Raw genomic sequence first — 20,152 nt, 5'->3', positions numbered from 1 at the left:
CCTTGGGTATCTTCTTATAGTAACACCCAAATAGACTAAGATGAGGTCAGTGAGACAGGCTCCCCGCCCAAGATTCCCCACGCACAGGACCACACCCTGAAGACACCATTCTCTGGGTATAGGGAGACTCAGCATCAACCTGCAAACCAGCTCGATGCAAGATGCTTTACGGCTGCACAGGGTGGTGGCTTTCCTCCTCGCCGTGAAAGGAGCTAAGAAGCTGATGAGCCCGGAGGAAAGGGGGGCGTGGGCTCCTTCCGCCCCGCTTTGTCAAGCATCGGCCCCTGCATGCCTTTCAGATCCTGTTTCACGTCCCGTAAAGCAACCACAACCAAACAGCAGGCATGCTGCGTGTTCTCGTATGCTCTCTCTGTTCCATCTTTTCTTCTCCTTAGATTTGGCGGATGCCACACTGTACCCACTGGCCACACGTGGGCTGCTTGCACCTTCAGGAGCTTTACAAGAACACGTTCACTGGCCTGAAGGGGTAGCACAGCTGACTGCTACGCTGCCTCTTGTGCCGACGTACTATGTGAGGACTGGTTTGTTTCGCAGCTGCTCCACTTCCCATCCAGCTCCCTGCCTGTGGCCCGGGAAAGCAGTTGAGGACGGCCCAAAGCTTTGGGACCCTGCACCCGCGTGGGAGACCCGGAAGAGGTTCCAGGTTCCTGGCTTCGGATCGGCGCTCACCGGCCCATTGCGGCTCACTTGGGGAGTGAATCATTGGACGGGAGATCTTCCTCTCTGTCTCTCCTCCTCTCCGTATATCCACCTTTCTAATAAAAATAAATAAACCTTTTTAAAAAAAAAAACAAACTGTGAACCAGATAAACACTCCCCCCCAATGGATGAGTACTACCAGAAATAGGATCAAACTTCTTCAGGTTGATAAAGGGCAACTTTCAGGAACTTTGAGAAATGTTCTCCTTACATGAGACACGAGCAATGGATCCCTTGGTTTACGTGATAGATGGGGCTGGAGACAGAACTGACGCACACCTACAACCACCAGTGTGTGTGTGTAGGCTGAGGTGGGTAACGGACTGAGCCAGACCCTGTACCGGATAGCAAACACACAGCTCAGGTCTGGGGTCACCCAACCATGAGGAGAATACTAGAAGGATCTGAGGTCCGAGCGTGGAGTGCATGAGTCCAAATGGGCCTCCTCAGCCACTGAAGATGGTGCAGTGGCCGGCATACCCCCAATATACATGGGGGACATGACAACCAGTTCATTGGAGGCCTTGAGATGACACCTAGTACCATGGAGGGTATAGAACAAATTGGACAGCTCTCCCAGGCAAGCGTTGACAGCAAGTATCTGGCTGGATGGAGACTCTAAGGTGGACTATGTCAGCCAACGGACCTTGGAATGAATTTTCTCATCCTTCCAGCAATGAACTCAATAGCGTTCCAGAACTGTCGAAACCACATGAGCAGAGCCCCTGGAGCACGCTCCGCATCGGGGACCCAGCGATGACATCGGGTGGCGGTCCCCCATGCCTGGGACTGATGCACTTGGGCTGTGGGTGCGGTTTCTCACCTTTTTTTTTTAAAAAAGATTTATTTATTTTATTACAAAGTCAGATATACAGACAGGAAGATCTTCTGTCCGATGATTCACTCCCCAGGTGAGCCGCGATGGCCGGTGCTGTGCCGATCCGAAGCTGGGAACCAGGAACCTCTTCCAGGTCTCCCACGCAGGTGCAGGGTCCCAAGGCTTTGGGCCGTCCTCGACAGGCCACAAGCAGGGAGCTGGACTGGAAGTGGGGCTGCCAGGCTTAGAACCAGTGCCCATATGGGATCCCAGTGCATTCAAGGTGAGGACTTCAGCTGCTAGGCCACGCCGCCGGGCCCAAATAAATATTTTTTTTTTTTTTTAAATCCAAGCTATCAGGAAGCTTTAAGAACAGATCGGAAGCTGTCACACTTAACTGGGATCCAACACAGACTCAAAATGAATTCCCAAGAAGAATGGTAAAAGGATTCCAGTGCCTTCCTGATTTATAAGCGCAATGATTTCCCAAACCAAAACTCCAAAGAGACTTCTGTTTTTAAACTGCGTCATGTGAGGTCCAGAACTAACCATTAAGAACACCTTGGGTGTGCAGTTCAATGATGTTAAACATTTTGGCGAGAGAGGCATTTGGTGCAGCGTTAACCCCACTGCATGGGATGCCCTGCCCGAGGGCAGGGGTTCGACTCCTGGCTTTGCCCTCTGCTGGGGCTGTCTACCCTGCTAGACACCAAGTCCTTGGGTCTCTGCCACCTATGTGGGCGACCCAGATGGAGCTTCAAGCTCCTGGCTCCAGCCTGGCCCAGCCCCGGTTGCTGTGGCCACCACAGAGAGTGACCCTGTGGTGGGAAGATTTCTGTCTTTCAAATATAGAACACCTTCGTTCCATTTGAAGCATGGCTATCTCAAAATTAGCTAAAAATTATTCAGGACCTGAAGCGTCGGTAACAGCTGCAGGTCTGACAGATGTCAGAACACTTAACAACAGGTTGGCCTGGAGCCACGCCCCCAAAACAGCCTGGGCTGCAGGTGCATCAGCGATCAAATTCCGGGATGCACCAGTAGGGGGACAGGCAGGGAGAGGCAGCAGCTGCTGGGAGCTGCTGAGCTAGCCAGGGCTTCCCAGTACAATAAGCTGCTGGGCTGTGGGCAGAGGAATTCAGGATTTGTTCACCGGATGGGTGGCGCAGTACGTTAAGCCGCTGCCTGTGGCATCAGCATCCCACATGGGATGCCAGTTGGGGTCCCAGCACTTGCTCCCTTCTTGTGGCCTGGGAAAGACGCAGAGGACGGCTCAAGTCCTTGGGACCCTGCACCTACGTGGGAGACCTGGAAAAAGCTCCTGGCTCCTGGCTTCAGCCTGGTCCAGCTCCTGCTATTGTGGTCATTTGGAGAGTGAAGCAATGGATAGACAATTCTCTCTCTCTCTCTCTCTCTCTGGCTCTGCCTTAAATGAATAAATCTTTTTTTTTTTTTTTAAGAATAAATAAGATATGAACACCCATCGTAGAACCCCAAGGTTCAAAGAAACTGGGTGCTTTACACACTGACTGGGAGATGCACGGAGCTCCAGCTGACAATGAAAAACGTAGGTATAAGGGCAACCGGGCACAGACAGCCCCAGGCCCGCAGCAGGTGCACGGGGCAGCCCCACCTTCCCATCTCACACAAAGCCGGAGCAGGCCTCATAGCAACTCGCTTTATTCAGCCCCAAGGGGCTGCCAAGAAGCAACTGAGACCCTGGGTGCGGTCCAGCCAGACGCCCGGGGTGGGGGTGGGTGAGGCTGCAGGGTACGCATGCGTGTTGGGGGGCCACGGTCTTTATTGCGGGGTGCAGGAGCCGGCGGGCCGCTTGCAGACCCAAAATCGGAGGCCGTTGCAGAGCGAGTCGTTCCAACCATCACCCCTGAACTCGGCACAGTCTTCCCCTCCGATGTCGTTAGGCTCCCCACGGTTCCAGAACTTGGTGAAGCTGCGAAGAAGGTTCAGGCGCTCAGCACGCACGTGAGCGGCTGCCAGGTCTTCCCGCACCGGAGGTCCTCCCACCCGGACCAACCCCGCACCCGAGCCTCGCGTGGGAGCTGGAAGGCAGCGTAGCCTGTTCAGGGGTGAAACCCACCCAAAGGAGAGAGCGTGGCCAATCACCCTCGAGGCCATGCCTCAGTCCACCCACGCAGGTCAGGAGCCACACAAGCCCTGGTGCACCAAATACAGGATGCAGGGTCGCCGATTCTAACCCTGCCAACTCAACTTTGCCCCTTTCCTTCCCATAGACCGGAAGACATGGTCTCCCCAACCGCCGCCTAAAATGCACCCTGTTGGTGCACCTGCAATAACCATCATATTCCCTGGGACTTCCCTATTCAATTCCTATGGTGTGAAATATCCGCCCAGGCTGGAAAAATCCACCTGCCGCTGTGGCCGTGCAAGTTGTAATTATTGGCATCTGGCACCCCGTTGGCACCCCGATGGGCAGCCTTTCCTGCCCACAGGTTCTGCAGGGTCCCCTGGGGATAGTTAAGGTCACACTTGCCGTCCCTTCCCCCGTCTGGCACCTACTTGAGCTCGAGCGGCGAGCCGTCCACCCAGTGCCACACGCCCTCCTTGTTGAGGTCCGAAAGCCCCATCCAAGTGTGGCCTACCGTCTTGGAAGTCTGTTGCAGGAAGGACTAGGGAGAGAGAGAGAGAAAAGGTAGGAGGCAAGGACTGAGGAGGGCATGCCTCCACACACAGTACCCTGTGACCGGCTCACGGAGGCCCTAAACTTCAGGCAGGAGGTTCTGTTTGCAGTGCAACCCTCTAACGTCTGGCGGAGCGGAGTCCTGACCCTCACAGACGTAGCGGGCCCTGGACACGCTGTCTCAGCCGTGTGCACAGCATTTGTGTTACCTGCGTCTCCAGCAGGTGCATTCTGAACAACTCCACTGCCTCCCCCTCCCTGTGATGGACTGACAGGCAGAACGCTTGGGCTCCAGACCAGGCCCACGCGCCTCGTCCCGAGGGTTGCCCCTCACCCCTGCCGCAGAGTAGAAGCAGCAACCCCCCCACCCGGAGAGTGTATCCATCAGGGAGATAGGTAAACGCCACACCCCTCCATGCAACAGCCAGCGAAGGCACGCTTACCCACACCCCAGGCTTATGTGTGTTCTCTTGGGATCCCTTGTAAGGTGCCCGGGACCTCCTCAGGCCTGTCCTGTCCCCATCCATGCCTCCCCCAAGTGCTGCAGAAAACCTCCCCTCCAATAATTGTCTTGTGTCATCTGATTCCACCCTGAAAACCCATAGCCAGAATGCAATCGCCACCACACACGCTCACCTCCCCCGCTACCCCAGCCCAGCAAACCTGCTCCTCATCGCTTCTGACGATGACCAGCTGGGCCCCCACGTCCTGGCAGGCCGACACGGAGTCGTGCCAGTTCCGCTGGGACTTGGAGAAGAAGTAGCAGTGTCCCTGGAAGAAAGTCCAGTCCCAGGGACAGGGGCGGCACAGGTTGGCTGTGGGGAGGGAGGGGGGCAGCGAAAGGTAGGACAGGCTGGGACGCCCCTTCCCCCGCCAACGTCCACTGCTCCTTCCACACCCGTCTCCAGTCCAGCAGGACCCAGCAGGACCCAGCCATCACTGTAGAACTCAGAGCAGAAGGAAGTAGACTTGGCTTTGTGGAGCGCGTATTGTATCCACGGCCTCCTGTGGACTCCGAGTGTCCTGTGTTCCCATTTCACAGAGGGAAGTTCAAGGCTCAGAGCCCCACAGCCCGTCGACCAGGTACTGAACTCACCCAGTCCTGCCTTCAGCTGCATCAGATCCTGATACAACTCCTCCTTGGACTCCTGCTCTGGGCAGCTGGGGACTTTGGAGACTATGACAAGACAAGCAGAACAGCACTGATTAGATGCCTACATTGTGATCTGTCCTGGGGACACAGCGTTTGAGGGTCATGTCTCTTGTAAATCCGAAGGAAGGAGAGGGGAGCTGAACTTGCAGAGAGAGAGAGAGGGCTCCAACGCCTGGATTCTCTCCCCACCCTGCCCCACCGCCTCTTCCTTCCCTGCCGGACCTGTCCCTGACCTTGAGCCAGGATGGCTACCAGCAGCACAGCACACAGCAAGACGCACAGCAGCTGCAGCACCAGGGACAGGTGACTCCTGAGATGGCCTGTGGGGGAGGGGAGAGGCGCTCCATGCCACTGAGTCCCTGCCTGCAGCTGGCCTGGGGACAGGCAGCCCAGCCCCCCCTCCCAGCACCCAGGGGTCAGGCCCCAGCCCCACCTCCCAGCACCCAGGGGTCCAGGCCCCAGCCCCACCTCCCAGCACCCAGGGGTCCAGGCTCCAACCTCCCAACACCCAACCCTACCTCCCAGCACCCAGGGGTCTAGGTCCCCAGCACCCAGGGATCCAGGTCCCCAACCCCCAACCACTCCTCTTAGCACCCAGGGATCCAGACCTCAGCTCTCAGCACCCAATCCCCACCTCCTAGCACCAGGATTCCAGGACTCTAGCCCCCATCTCCCAGAACCCAGGGGTCCAGGTTCCCAGGCTTGACCTCCCAGCACCCCAGAAGTCCAGACCCATACCTCCACTCCCAGATACCCCAGCTCTTGGGAAGACCCCTTCTCCATGACCCCCCCCCCATCTGGAGGGCCAGCGTCAGAGCCTGGGCTGTGTGACATCCTCTACCCAGAGCCTATACCTGCAGCCCCCACAGCTCCCTCCCACCACCACCTGCTCCACAGCCTCACCCAGGGGGCCCTGCGGCCGCTGCCTCATGGCCATGAAGTCGCTCATGTCCCTCGCATACGGCCCTGTCCTCGCCCGGGCGTCCCTGCTGGGGGCTGAGCTTGCATTCCCGCTACCCAATTCTCCCTCGTGAATTTATCGTCACTCAGGAAGAGGAACAGGGAAGTGGACAGGGGCTCCGGAAAGGAGGGAGGAGAGAAGGGTGCTCATATTCAGCCTCATCGCAGCGTGTGTGTGTGTGTGTGTGTGTGTGTGTGTGTGTGTGTGTTCCAGGGATGTCTGTTTAGGGGTGGAAGGGGGCAGTCTTAGGACCCTCCCAGCACAGCAGGCCTGAGGGACAGCTGTGGGATCCTCCGCACCCCGAACCCAGGCTGGGCTGGGTTGGGCGGGCAGCAGCCCCATCTTCCCTTCTGACCTCCAGGCCTGGCTGGCTGGCTTTATTGCTGTTCCTGGTTCCTTGGTTACTGTCAGTTCTGCCAACCTTGGCATTCAGGGCTGAGCTGCTGCCACGTCTGGGGTTCCTGGAATGTCTGTGAGCACCAGCACGAGGCGCTCTGTAACCGCTTCACACAAACGACCATTACACAGCTTAATAGTCGAGGCTGATGAGGGTACGAGGAATTCTGGTAAGCAGCCCCCCATGTTTTGTGCCTTGTGACTGGGGAGCTGGAGGGTCGTCCCTTAGCCATCTGCTGCAACGCTGCTGACCAAACAGTCTGACAGTACCAAGGAAATGAGAGAAAGATGACTAGAACCCGGTGCCATGGCTTCGCTTTGCAAGTGCTGAGATCCCACATGGGCACTGGTTCTAATCCCGGAGGACCCACTTCCCACCCAGCTCCCTGCTTGTGGCCTGGAAACGCAGTCAAGAATGGCCCAAACCCAGAGGAGGCCCCTGGCTCCTGGCTTCAGCTCTGGCCTAATGCTGGCTATTGTGGCTGAGGAGTGAACCAGTGGATAGAAGATCTTTCTTTCTCTAACTCTGGCAATAAATAAATCTGTTTAAACAGCAAAAAAAAAAAAAAAAAAAAAGCTTTTCAGAGCTTAGTCTCCACAGAGCTTGCTGGATGGGATTGAAATCCCCCAAACTCCTAACCCCACACAGGCCTTCCTGGTGACAAACCCCACCCCCCGCCCCAGGCTCCTCTGAGGGGCCCTGCCCTGAGTCACCTGTCGCTACATTCACCTGTAACAACAGAGGACATTACTGCCATCCAGGAATCGGGGACAAGTTGTAAATACAGATTTATTTATTCCTATGACCCGAGAGAGAGAGAGAGAGAGAGAGAGAGAGAGAGAGCATAAAATCTCCCACCTGCTGGCTTACTCCCCACACACCTGCAACACGCCTAGGACTGTGGTCCAACGCCAGGAGCTCACCCTCCCCGGGGCGGGGGGGGCAGAGATGCAAGGATTTAAGCTGTCACCTGCTACCTTCCAGGGTGTGCATGACGCGGGAGCTAGAGCCAGGGGCTGGAGCTGGGATTCGAACCCCAGCGCATTACTGAGAGAATCATCCTCGGGTGTCAGGATTCATCGGACAGACAACTAGAAAAAGCTTAACGGAGAGACAATCTTATGATTCTACACCACGGCCATCATCCACGCTTTCAGGATGACGCCCTTTGAGAATACAGAGACTTTTATGTCCCCAAAAGAACACAGATGTCACACAACGGCTTTCATTAATTCTTTTTTTTTTTTTTTTTGCTTTCATTAATTCTTATGTGAAGCTAGCAGTTCTTTTTAAAAAAATTTATTTAATTTTTAATTGGAAAGTCAGATATACAGGGAGGAGGAGAGACAGAGAGGAAGATCCTCCGTCCGATGATCCACTCCCCAAGTGAGCCGCAACGGCCGGTGCTGCACCGATCCGAAGGCAGAAGCCAGGAACTTCCTCCGGGTCTCCCACACAGGTGCAGAGTCCCAAGGCTTTGGGCCATCCTCCACTGCTTTCCCAGGCCACAAGCAGGGAGCTGGATGGGAAGTGGAGCTGCCGGGATTAGAACCAGCGCCCATATGGGATCCCGGCGTGTTCAAGGCAAGGACCTCAGCCGCTAGGCCATGCCGCTGGGCCCGAAGTTAGCAATTCTTAGAATACTTATTCTTATTTTAGTAACACTAAAAAAAAAAAAAAAGTGAGAGAGAAGACATGAACACAGCGTCTTGATGTGCTTTGGTTTGTTATTTACAACTCAAGGCAAGCATAAGGAGAGATAGCATTGAGGTTGAGACGCTTGCTTCTGCTTTTTTTAACCAGAGGGAGGTACATAGCTCTGTGGGTTTTGGTTTGCCTGTTGGTGTTCCAAGGTTAGACACAAGCCCAGGTGTTCCTGGCTTTCCTGGCTTGTGAATCGCTCCCTTGTCCTCAGATGCACTCAGCTCCTTCACTGGGATGCCCCCAGCCTGCGGGATGAGGTCCCCGTGTGGAAGAGGGGCGGGGAGCAAGTGACAGCAGGTACACGTGGCAACCTCACCGAGGAAGAAAGAGCCAGAACAGAACACCCCGGGCCTGGAGTCTTCCCCACAGTGGCTCACTTTATTTAGCTCCAAGAGGGTGCCAGGGCCACAGCCTGGAAGCCCAAGGCAGGACGGAAGCCACGCAGGCCTGCAGGGCCACCGATGGTGCGATGGTACAATCCCAGCACATGTGACTAGGGGGTCGGGAGGAGGGGGGTGGCAAGCAAGGCCTTGGTAAGCGGCCCAGCCTGGTGGAGTGGGGGATGGAGTGAGGGGGAGGGCCCATCTTCAGGCAGCTTCGCAGGGGGCCATGGGTTGCTTGCACACCCAGAACTTGTCCTTGGAGCACTGCTCATCATTCCAACCGTTGTCCTTGAACTCGCCACAGTCTTCCTCCTGGTTGTTGTTGGGTTCCCCGGGGCTCCAGTATTGCATGAAGCTACAAGGTCCATGACAGAACATGAGCTTCCAGCCCAGCCCAGCTGCTGAACCCCGGGTCAGAGTGGTGGCCCTGCAGGACCTGTGAGGCATGCACGCATGTGTCACGCTCCCCTGACCGCGCCACCTCACGCTCCCTGAGAAAGCAAACCCCCCCCGCCTCCATCGTCCACCCTCTTCCTCCAACCTGGTCCAGGGGTCTTACTGTGGGCACGTGTGCTGCCATATGTACTCTACTGCCATTGATCCCAACTATATCCTGAGTGTTTGGCCTCCCTGTACCCCAGATTTTCCACCAATAAACTGTGTTGGGGGTGCAGGGCAGCCATTTGGTGTAGCAGGTAAAGCCGCCATCTGCAGCGTCAGCATCCCACATGAGGGCACTGGTTCAAGTCCCGGCTGCTGCACTTCCCATCCAGCTCCCTGCTAATGCGACTAGAAGATCTCCCCTGTACCCATCTGGGTGCTGCTTCCGGGTCTCCCACATGATGCAGGGTCCCAAGGCTTTGGGCCGTCCTCCACTGCTTTCCCAGGCCACACGTAGGGAGCTGGATGGGAAGTGGAGCAGCCGGGATTAGAACCAGCGCCCACATGGGATGCTTGCGCTGCAAATAGAGGCTTAGCTCCCCTACGAGGCTGATCTACTTTTCAAACAAATAAATCTTACACTCTTTGCAACCACTGCCAAGGCCAAGAGCGCCCCCTGCAGCTTTCAGTGTGCAGTGAGACACACACCTGCTTCAGCATTGGACAGCATGTTCTGAACTCGGAAAAATAAAAACCGGTGGTGAGGACCCAGGCACGCAGGCGGTGGGGGCAGAGTTTGTAGAAATAGCTCAGGGTGATCCCCAAGCCTCCTTCCTCTCAGCCAAGCCCACCTGAGCATGAGCGGCGAACCATCTACCCAGTGCCACGTGCCCTCCTTTTTGAGGTCTGAAAGTCCCATCCAGGTGGGGCCTCTGGACTTGGCGTTCAGCTGCAGGAAGGACTGGGGGGAGAGGGCAAAAGGAGATTTTGGCTGGGCAGCTCTGACACTCGACGCTCATGTCACTGCCTTAAAGGTTCTCCACCTCCCCAAACCCCAGCAGGAAGATCTGCCTACGGTGGAACCCTCATCTGTCCGGAGACGGAGGCTAAGGGCGTTTGACAGGCGCGCATGTGCGGATGTATCTGTCTCCTTATTTGCATACAAAGTGTGCACAGGCAGCCTCCTGGCCAAGTCACAACAGAGGGAACACCTCTTGTCGCAGCTGGCAGCAGCTCCCCTGGGAATGTTTACAGCAGGGAAATAGGCAAAGGCACAGCCCTTCCATGCACCTGCGAACCCCCCGATCTTGGGCTTTTGGGCAGTTCTCCTGGGGCCCCTTGTAAGGTGCCTGGGACCTCTTCAGGCCTGTCCCGCCCCTCTAGCCATCCCCCAACCAAACACCGTGGGAAACCACCCCCACTCAAAAACTCCACTCTGTCATTCCCCCCCGCCTCGACCCTGAAAACCCACGGCCAGAACACATGCTCACCTCCCCCGCTACCCTTGCCCAGCAAACCTGCTCCTCATCGCTTCTGACAATGACCAGCTGCGCCCCCACGTCCTGGCAGGCCAACACGGAGTCGTGCCAGTTCCGCTGGGACTTGGAGAAGAAGTAGCAGTGTCCCTGGAAGAAAGTCCAGTCCCAGGGACAGGGGCGGCACAGGTTGGCTGTGGGGAGGGAGGAGGGCAGCAAAAGGTAGGACAGGCTGGGACCGCTCTCCCCCGCCAACGTCCACTGCTCCTTCCACACCCGTCTCCAGTCCAGCAGGACCCAGCAGGACCCAGCCATCACTGTAGAACTCAGAGCAGAAGGAAGTAGACTTGGCTTTGTGGAGCGCATACTGTATCCACGGCCTCCTGTGGACTCCGAGTGTCCTGTGTTCCCATTTCACAGAGGGAAGTTCAAGGCTCAGAGCCCCACAGCCTGTCGACCAGGTACTGAACTCACCCAGTCCTGCCTTCAGCTGCATCAGATCCTGATGTATCTCTTCCGTCTTGGACGGCGCCTGTCGATGACAGCTGGGAACCTTGGAGACTTCCAGGAAAAGAAGAAACAATGATTATGCACTTAGTGTGGGTCGGGACCTGTCCTTTCAGAAGGAGAATGAAGAAAACGCACTCCTGGGGAGGACTGTGTGACTCACAGGCCCTCCTCACCGCTGCACCAGACCCTGCGAGGGTCGCCTAGGAGCCTCCCGCCCCGTTGCCACATTCCTCTCCCAGCCTCAGTCCTCAGCCCAGGGCAAGAACACGGAGTCCGGGATCTGCCGGACCTGTCCCTGACCTTGAGCCAGGATGGCTACCAGCAGCACAGCACACAGCAAGAGGCACAGCAGCTGCAGCACCAGGGACAGGTGACTCCTGAGATGGCCTGCGGGGGAGGGGAGAGGCGCTCCATGCCACTGAGTGTCTGCCTGCTGCTGGTCTGGGGACAGGCAGCCCAGCCCCACCTCCCAGCACCCAGGGGTCCAGGTCCCCAGCCCCACCTACCACTCCTCCCAGCACCCAGGGATCCAGGCTCCAACCTCCCAGCACCCAGGGGTCATGCCCCAGCCCTACCTCCCAGCACCCAGGCTTCCAGGTCCCCAGCCCCACCTCCCAGCACCCAGCACCCAGGAGTCCAGGCCTTAGCCCCACCTCCTAGGACCCAGGGTTCAGGCCCTCAGCACCCAGGGGACCAGGCTCCAACCTCCCAACACCCAGCCCCACCTCCCAGCATCCAGGGGTCCAGGTCCCAAGCCCCCAACCTCCCAGCACCCAGGGATCCAGGCTTCCAGCCCCCAACCACTCCTCCCAGCACCTAGGCGTCAGGCCCCTAAATCCTTACCTCCCTGCTCCCAGGAACCCACGGTCCCCATCCCCAAACCCATCTCCCAGCACTCAGGAGTCAAGGACCCCAGCCCCCAGCTCCAAGCATCCAAGGGTCCAACCCCAATTCCCAGGTGTCCAATACCCAGCCCATTTTCTAGCATCCAGGGGTCCAGTCCCAATTCCCAGGTGTCCAATACCCAGCCCATTTCCTAGCACCCAGGGGTCCAGCCCCCAGCACCCAGGAGTCCAGGCCTTAGCCCCACCTCCTAGGGCCCAGGGTTCAGGCCCTCAGCACCCACAGGTCCTGCTCCTGGCACCAACCGCCCAGTACTCCCAACCTCCTCTCCCCTGGCCTGTCATGTCTCTGCGCATTCCCCTGCCTACTGCTATACCTGCGAGTGTCGTGACACCTTCCACTCTTTCCAGCTCCAAGTCCCTCGGGGCGTCTGCGTGCTCACCGGAGAGGAGATCATCCTCCTCTGGATAGACAGAGCCCCAGGTTGGCTGCCACCCCAGCTAGCCATGCCCAGGACTTCCCGGACCCCACCCCCCGAGCTGCACCCCCAGCCTCACCCACGGGGCCCAGCGACCGCTCCCTCGTGGCCTTGAACATGTCCGTCAGCAGACCTCACCGCCCCGTAAGGATCGTCTGGCCCTGCTGCTGGCTCGTGAATTTATTGTCACTCAGGAAGAGGAACAGGCAGCCCAGCAGCAGCTGTGAGAGAGACCCAAGGGTGGGAGGAGGCTGAGGGAAATGCGTGGGGGAGAGACTAGGGGAAGGAGGGAGAGGTTGGGGAGAGGCTGGGGGAGGAGGGAAAAGGTGGGGGAGAGGTCTGGAGGAGGGGAGAGGCTGGAAGAGGGGAGAGGGAGAGGCTGGGGGAGGGGCAGACGCTCAGCTACAGGACCCTATGCATGTTCCAGGACTAGAGGCAGGGCAAGCAGACGCCACCCAAGGTACAATCACCCCCAGAGAGGTTCTGTGAGATCCCTTGATGGTGAAGCCAGCACCGTGCGTTCCTGCACCTCCGCACTGCCTCCCTGGCCAGACCAGAGGAAGGGCTGGTGGAAGACGGCATCCCCATCTTCCCGGCAATTCCAGCCTTCCCGACCTCCAGGCCTGGCTGCCTGGATTTGCTGATGCCCTTGGTTATGGTCAGAGCTGCTGTTGACCTTGGCATTCAGGTCCAAGTTGCCACATCGTGTGCTAGAACTCCTGGGAGTGCCACAGCCAGGCACTTGGCTAACAGCTTGTAAACTTTCATTGGCTCTGTCACCTGCGCTTCTGGTCACTGGCCAAAGGTTACACAAGTTGAAAGTTGGCAAGAGTCAAGAGACACATGGGGACATTCTTCAAAAGAATGCCTGCGGCCCGGCATGATGGCTCAGTGGGCAAATCTTCCCCATCAAGTGCTGGGATATCATAGGGGTGCCGCTTCTAATCCCGGCAGCTCCACTTCCCACCCAGCTCCCTGCTTGTGGCCTGGGAAAGCAGTCGAGGACGGCCCAAAGCCTTGGGACCCTGCACCCGCGTGGGAGACCCAGAAGAGGCTCCTGGCTCCTGGTTTCAGATCAGTTCAGCTCTAGCCATTGTCACCATATGGGGAGTGAACCAGCAGATGGAAGATCTTTCTCTCTGTCTCTGTCTTCTCTCTGTGGATTTGCCTTTCTAGTGAAAATACATAAATCTTTAGAAAACTTATATCATAATCAAAGAGGCCTTGGTCTCCTTTTTATTTTTTTTTTTTAAAAAGATTATTTATTTGCATGGAAGAGTACAGATAGAGAGACAGAGAGAGAGAGAGAGAGAGATCTCTGGCTCACTCCACAAATGCCTTGGACAGGTTGGAGCTGGCCGGGGTGTGGGACCTCCATCCGGGTTGCCCGTATGAGTGGCAGGTGCCCGAGCACTTGAGAGGACCAAGGCCAAGGGAGATGAGGGTAAAGGTAGCAGTACTGGAACCACGGCTGCATCTCTGTGTAACACAGGAGATGAGCCACACAAAGAGCCACGCTTCACTCAGTGGCCCTGTGTGTCCACCAACGAGTTGGGTAATATCCGGGCCCTGGACACTCACTGTGTCAGGATTCTAACACAAATCTCACCATACCAGGGTTATTCTCAAGTCAAAGGGGGCAGACAGACCCTGGAAGAAATCCTGGGCAACTTCCTGGAGGAGGAGGAGGAGGAGGAGGAGACTGACGGATGAACTGTAGGAGCAGAGAACAGATGGGATAGTAGGGAATGCAAAGATCAGGAAGTGAAAACAAACTTTTTCGCAGGAAATGAAAGCTATGGGGTGGGACTGGAAGGCCTAGGATTGGAACAGGCAGGCACCAGGCTCGGGTCGGATCACAAGACCCTGTGTACAAGGAAAGGGAAGTCAATATTTTATCTTCAGGGAGGAAACGACACCCCCGACTGGGCTTGCGGGGGGTCGTTAGCAGAACACAGAATGTCCCAGCCCTATCACCTGTAGTTCCCGGAACACAGGAAGGAGCCCGGATTTTCTGGAAGTCCACATGGAAATGCCAATGGAATCAGGCTTGAAACTCCTGATTTCCTGCTGGGGAGGGGCTCCAGATGGACCTCTGAACTCCTGGCCTGGCCCGGCCCCGGGCAGCTGCAGGCATCAAGCGGAGACCTGGATGCAAACACTCACAGATGCAACAGCCCCCATCAGTCACCGAAGGCACCCCATGTTCTGCCGTGTGGTCTTTGCTTAAACATTCATGGATTGGGGCCCTGAACGGTAGCCTAGTGGCTAAAGTCCTCATCTTACATGTGTGGGGAATGCCATATGGTTGTGGGTTTGTATCCCGGCTGCTCCACTTGCCTTCAAGCTCCGTGCATGTGGCCCGGGAAAGCAATAGAGGACAACCCAAAGCCTCAGGACCCTGCACCTGTGTGGGAGACCTGGAAGAAGCTCCTGGCTCCTGGCTTCAGATCAGCTCAGCTCCAGCCACTGTGGCCACTTAGGGGACTGAAACAGTGGAAGGAAGACCTTTCTCTTTATCTCTGCTTCTCTTGTAAATCTGACTTTCCAATAAAGTAAATAAATAAATAAATCTTAAAAAAAAAAAGTCATGAATTGGAAAGGCAGAGTGTTGGGTCGGGGTGAGTGTGGGATCCCCCGTGGGTAGACTCGCCTGGTTCACTCCGCCACCAGGAGGCCGACCAAGAGATCTTGAACTTGCTGCCTTCAAAACTGTGAGCCGGGCCCCAGCATGGTGGCCTAGCAGTTAAAGTCCTCACCTTGAATGTGTTAGGGTCCCATATGGGCGCCGGTTCTAATCCCGGCAGCTCCACTTCCCATCCAGCTCCCTGCTTGTGGCTTGGAAAAGCAGTCAAAGACGGCCCAGAGCCTTAGGACCCTGAGCCCGTGTGGGAGACCTGGAAGAAGCTCTTGGCTCCTGGCTTCGGATCGGCGCAGCTCTTGGGCATTGCGACCACTTTGGGGATGGAGGATCTTCCTCCCTGTCTCTCCTCTATGTATATCTGAGTTTCCAATAAAAATAAATAAAATCTTACCAAAAGAAAGAAAGAAAAGAAAGAAAGAAAGAAAGGAAGAAAGAAACATTGGATGGGAGGTGTCATGCCAATTCATATTTCTGAACATATACATTAAGACACAGGGAGGGGCGTGTTCATCCTGCACACATGTGGGGGGAGTGCACGTATAAGTGCGTGTGTGTGTGTGTGTGTGTGTGTGTGTGTGTGCTGCTTGGGTTTAGGCTGTATGTGCACTGACACGCCCACATCAGCACGTTGATGTGATAACATGTGTTTGGGTATGTGGACTCAGGTCTGAGACGCCTGTGTGTTTTCGTGTGTGCTACATGTACAACTTTTTTTTTTAAAGATTTATTCATTTTTTATTACAGCCAGATATACAGAGAGGAGGAGAGACAGAGAGGAAGATCTTCCATCCGATGATTCACTCCCCAAGTGAGCCGCAACGGGCCGGTGCTGCGCCGATCCGAAGCCGGGAACCTGGAACCTCTTCCGGGTCTCCCACGCGGGTGCAGGATCCCAATGCACTGGGCCGTCCTCGACTGCTTTCCCAGGCCACAAGCAGGGAGCTGGATGGGAAGTGGAGCTGCCGGGATTAGAACCGGCGCCCATATGGGATCCCGGGGCTTTCAAGGCGAGGACTTTAGCCGCTAGGCCAAGCCGCCGGGCCCGCTACATGTACATCTTGTGTGTTTCCGTGCACCTGTTGGAACGCGTGTGTGTTCGCAAGTTGAGTGTCTCCAACCCGGCACCTGTAGGCTTATGCAGGTATGCGTGTGTGAATGGCCACACGCGTGTCTTGTGTGTGTCTGTGTGAGTGTGGAGGTGTGTGCCTCAAATGTGCATTTCCATTCAGCTACAGAATGAGGTCCATGGCACCCAGCGCAGCAACCCACACCCAGAACACCCAGCTAGGGTTCCTCAATACCAACTGGTCTCCACTTACGAGCTGGTGCCAGAGTGGTGACCCGCAACCCCACGAACCTCCAGCCAGGCCGGGAAGGGAGAGAAAGCAGCCAGCCAGCAGCTGGTAAGAGGGCTGCCTGCCTGGGGCACAGCAGCTGGCATGAGATGCTTCCCCCGACCACAGCAAAGACAGTTTCAGCATCCAGGGGGGAAAAAATGAAAATAGAAAGGAAATGCCAGCGAAATGGTGAACAAAACCTGCCTTTCTAGAAAAATCAATGGGGTCAGGGGTGGGGGGAGTCGGAGAAGGAGGTAAGATCTGATAGAATCTACATTTCTCAGAATCCTATCAATTCACCAAAAGCTGACGGTAATTCAACATCAAACTTTTCTGGCTTGTTTTATTGTTGCTGTTTGCTGTTTTGTGTTTTGGTGGTGGGGGTGTGGTTTTGTTCTAAACTGTGCGCACACAAAACAGCAAGCTTTACAGAATGTTAGCATACCCCTGGGCCTCTGCCCGCCCTACACCCCAACCCAGAAGCTTTCTGCCAAGGTCCAGGTCTGGGCCAGGAGAGAGCCAGAAACCAGAATCTCAAACCAGCTCAACTGCATGAGCCTGGCTTGATGCCCCCTCTCGGCCCCCTACCCTCTCCATGTTCTGAGAGTCACGTGCAGTCCCTGGGGTACTGAGGCTGGGGCTCCCACACTGAGCCTGGGCCACGTGCAGTGCCTGGGGTGCTGGCTGGGACTCCCACACTGAGCCTTGGTCACTCACAGTCCCTAGGGGACACACACACACTGAGCCCTGGTCACTCGCAGTCACCGGCATGCTGGCTGGGACACAGGCACACACTGAACACTGGTAAGAGCCAGGGCTGGTGCACGGGCTGCTGCGCCCTCTGATGCCCCGACGTGGAACAGCTGAGCCTTCCCTCCAGGGCACAGCTGATGCGCTCCAGGGGCCCCGAGGCACTTCCCTCGGTCCTGCAGGGGGCACCCAACGTCCAGGAAACGGCTGTGGGTCACTGCCGCCTGCACCCTTCCCTGGACAGCTCAGGGAGAAGCTCCCCTGGGCCGGGGCTGGGGGGCTGGGACGGGGGCGATGTGTCTCCTCTGATCCAATCCCGCTGGCGCCCCACCTCGCAGGATCTCCTGAGGCTCCACTTCTGGCTTCTCGACGGTCCTCACTGGCCACTGCCCGTTCTCCACATGCTCTGGTCCACCCTAGGATGAACCTGGCCTATCTGGTCTGAGCCCTAAGCAGGGAATGCACCCCGGAGTAGTTGGGCTCTATTGTTGTTGTTATTATTATTATTATTATTATTATTATTATTATCATCATCACAGAGGCTAAGCTCCGCATGCCTGTTCACTCCCCCCAGATGCCTGCAACCGCCAAGGCTGGGTTAGGGCAAGAGGCACAGAGCTGGGATTGGAAGTGGAAGGTACTCTCTCTTTCTCTTCCTCCCTCTCTCCCTTTCAAGTTTGAAAAAAAAAAAACTAAGCAATTACAAAACATCTGGAAGAATCAGCCGCTTCTGCTCCCGGACAACACCTGCTACGCTCGGGTGATGTGCTTCTAAACTCTGAAAGGGTGAGAGGCGTTGGCCCTATTTAAGCCTTACAAAGTCCTGGAGCCTGGCCACGCCCTCTCCACGTCCCGACCACGCTGCTGCTCCACCCGCAGCCTGGGAATTGGATTACAAACGCTCCCTGTCTTCATGCCATGCAATTCTGGGTTGGTCTCTTACTCAGCAATAATAATTTTAAAAATTAATAATAACAAAACTGGAACAGCTGGTCTTGCTCCGTGGAGGCTGATTGACAGCTGAGGCCAGGATGTGGCTGGGTGTCTGTCATCTGGGTCGCCTGAGGCTAGTCCCTCAGATGCCCAGGAGCGACAGGGCACCATGGCAGGGCAGATGGACCTCCAAGCGCTTGTGTCCCACCCACCACAGACAACAAGCAAGCAGAAACTCCCAGCCCTCAACGTGGCAGGAACCCTAGGATTCAATCAGAGAGGTACAGCCCTCCGGTAAATGCAGAGTCAAAGAAAAGTCAAGTTGAGGGGTGGGCATTGGGCCGCGTGGCTCAGACACTCCTCGGGGCACATGCACCCCCATATCAAAAAGGGGGTCTTTGGAGGGCAGTGGGGAAGGGGGACTGGTGTGGCACTACAACGGGGTAAAGCCACTACCTGTGACATCAATATTCCATGCGGGTGCCAGTGTGTGTCCCAGCTGCTCCACTTTCCTTCCAGCTCCCTGCTAACGTTTCTGGGAAAAGCGGCAGGTTAGACCCAAGTACTCGGGCCCTGTACCAAGTGGAAGACCCGGATGGAGCTTCTGGCTCCCAGCTTCAGTCTGACCCAACCCTGGCTATTGCACTCATTTGAGAAGTGAACCTGTGGATGGAAGATACATGCTCTCTCTCTCTCTCTCTGTATATATACATACATATGTATATATATGGCCCCGCCCTTTTCTGATCCCTCCCTTCCATTGGCCATCCGAGCCACGCCTTCTCTTGGCTCCTCCTCCATTTCATTCAACCCAGGTTTCGAGTCCCACCGTCCTGGATGACCGTCCACCTCTCCCTCGTCTCTCTCAATCATTCAACAAATAGATACATATTTTAAAAACAGCGATTTTTCAAAGGTCACATTCATGCACCAACAGCTCCCTTCAGACACAGCTCCAAGAAAAGCGTTGCGGCTAAAAATGATTTCTACCGACCAATCCAAAATGAAAACTCATGAGCTTCAGATACAGTTGCAGCAAACCACACAGAAGAGTGGTCCAGGAATCCCATGGTCCAAAACACAGTTTGGAAGCGAACGTGTCTTCCAAGAGACATGTGTTGGATGTTTCCCCTACGGGTGCTTATAAAAATGGAATCAAAGTGTTCCCCAGAATAAAACCATCTTGTGTGTGAACTCAGTAGCAAAAGAGGGGGTCAAGTGAGTTCGATTTTTATCCACCTGGCACCAGCTGCAAAGACCCCCACAAACTAAGTGGGTGGGTGTGACCTTTCTAAGGGTATCCTGGCAAGCCCTAAATTAACTCTTCCCCGTAGCCTCCTCAGCCCCCATGCCCTGGGGAGCCCAGGACAAAAGGCTCAGGCATTGTCTGGCTGGCCGTCCAGGTCCCCATCACTTGCTGGTCTCCCCCGCACCCTCCGCCCCTTCTGCTCTGGAGTCAGCAACCTGAACAGAATCATACAAGCTGGCTTTAGGAGGAACAGGAAAGTCTTTTTTTTTTTCCTTAAAAAAAAATGGGGTAAGTGGCCCATGCATGCATGCGGAGGGGAGGAGGAATGCATTATAACTGATATGTATTTTTACCAGCCAAGTTTTGGGAAATTGGCGTTCGGGGACTTAACAGTTACAGAATTGTAATCGGTGTAACAGAAATAGGAAACAAGAGGGAGGAGAGGCAGAGGGACTCGCAGGAGGTGCCAGCCAGGGCTTATCTCTGACCTTGCCAGGGCCCTGGCACGCCCCGTCGTGTCTGCAGCCCTCCAGGTCCCTGGCTCTGACCGTCCTTCAGAGCTGATGGGGGTCACTTGGCACACCTGTTTCCTGGGACTCGACACCCCCCCCACAGTCGGGGACTGCCCTTGTAGGGTCCCTCCACCGCCTGTGAGGAGACATGGGCCCACACACTCATTCATCCATCACTGGGCACGGGCTGCAGGGCTGCTGCTCTGAAATGCTGGGCGCCCAGACGGGGCTAAGGACAGCTGACCT

The 20,152-nt window shown here is 56.0% G+C and overlaps 2 protein-coding genes across 3 annotated transcripts; both read right to left on the bottom strand.

The window, feature by feature from the left end:
- Positions 1-3,315: 3,315 nt before the first annotated feature.
- Positions 3,316-6,355, bottom strand: LOC101519809 (CD209 antigen-like protein A). 2 transcript variants are annotated; one of them, XM_004596009.2, is made up of 6 exons: positions 6,253-6,355; positions 5,583-5,669; positions 5,293-5,373; positions 4,860-5,011; positions 4,076-4,185; positions 3,316-3,488 (listed from the first exon to the last, which is right to left on the bottom strand). In XM_004596009.2, exons 1-6 carry the CDS (start codon positions 6,296-6,298, stop codon positions 3,338-3,340), a joined length of 627 nt encoding a protein of 208 aa, XP_004596066.2. In that variant the 5' UTR covers positions 6,299-6,355; the 3' UTR covers positions 3,316-3,337. The 2 variants fall into 2 exon arrangements, with proteins under 2 accessions (XP_004596066.2, XP_058514114.1); XM_058658131.1 differs by lacking the exon at positions 5,583-5,669.
- Positions 6,356-8,986: 2,631 nt separating this feature from the next.
- Positions 8,987-12,684, bottom strand: LOC101519562 (CD209 antigen-like protein C). The gene is made up of 7 exons (XM_012929970.2): positions 12,561-12,684; positions 12,380-12,466; positions 11,461-11,547; positions 11,125-11,211; positions 10,693-10,844; positions 10,027-10,136; positions 8,987-9,149 (listed from the first exon to the last, which is right to left on the bottom strand). Exons 1-7 carry the CDS (start codon positions 12,598-12,600, stop codon positions 8,999-9,001), a joined length of 714 nt encoding a protein of 237 aa, XP_012785424.2. The 5' UTR covers positions 12,601-12,684; the 3' UTR covers positions 8,987-8,998.
- Positions 12,685-20,152: the final 7,468 nt, after the last annotated feature.

Source organism: Ochotona princeps, chromosome 33, assembly GCF_030435755.1.
Source record: "Ochotona princeps isolate mOchPri1 chromosome 33, mOchPri1.hap1, whole genome shotgun sequence".
NCBI lineage: Eukaryota > Metazoa > Chordata > Mammalia > Lagomorpha > Ochotonidae > Ochotona > Ochotona princeps.
This window is presented reverse-complemented; position numbering and strand designations above follow the sequence as displayed.

Excerpts from the sequence above, each read along its gene's own strand:
- LOC101519562 (XM_012929970.2), bottom strand. The coding sequence starts at position 12,600 with ATGTTCAAGGCCACGAGGGAGCGGTCGCTGGGCCCCGTGG. Across the intron at positions 12,467-12,560 it reads GCGGTCGCTGGGCCCCGTGG|AGGAGGATGATCTCCTCTCC; the intron begins GTGAGGCTGGGG and ends CTGTCTATCCAG. Across the intron at positions 9,150-10,026 it reads GGTTCGCCGCTCATGCTCAG|CTTCATGCAATACTGGAGCC; the intron begins GTGGGCTTGGCT and ends TGGACCTTGTAG.
- LOC101519809 (XM_004596009.2), bottom strand. The coding sequence starts at position 6,298 with ATGAGCGACTTCATGGCCATGAGGCAGCGGCCGCAGGGCCCCCTGG. Across the intron at positions 5,374-5,582 it reads GGTAGCCATCCTGGCTCAAG|TCTCCAAAGTCCCCAGCTGC; the intron begins GTCAGGGACAGG and ends GTCTTGTCATAG. Across the intron at positions 4,186-4,859 it reads TCAGAAGCGATGAGGAGCAG|TCCTTCCTGCAACAGACTTC; the intron begins GTTTGCTGGGCT and ends CTCTCTCCCTAG.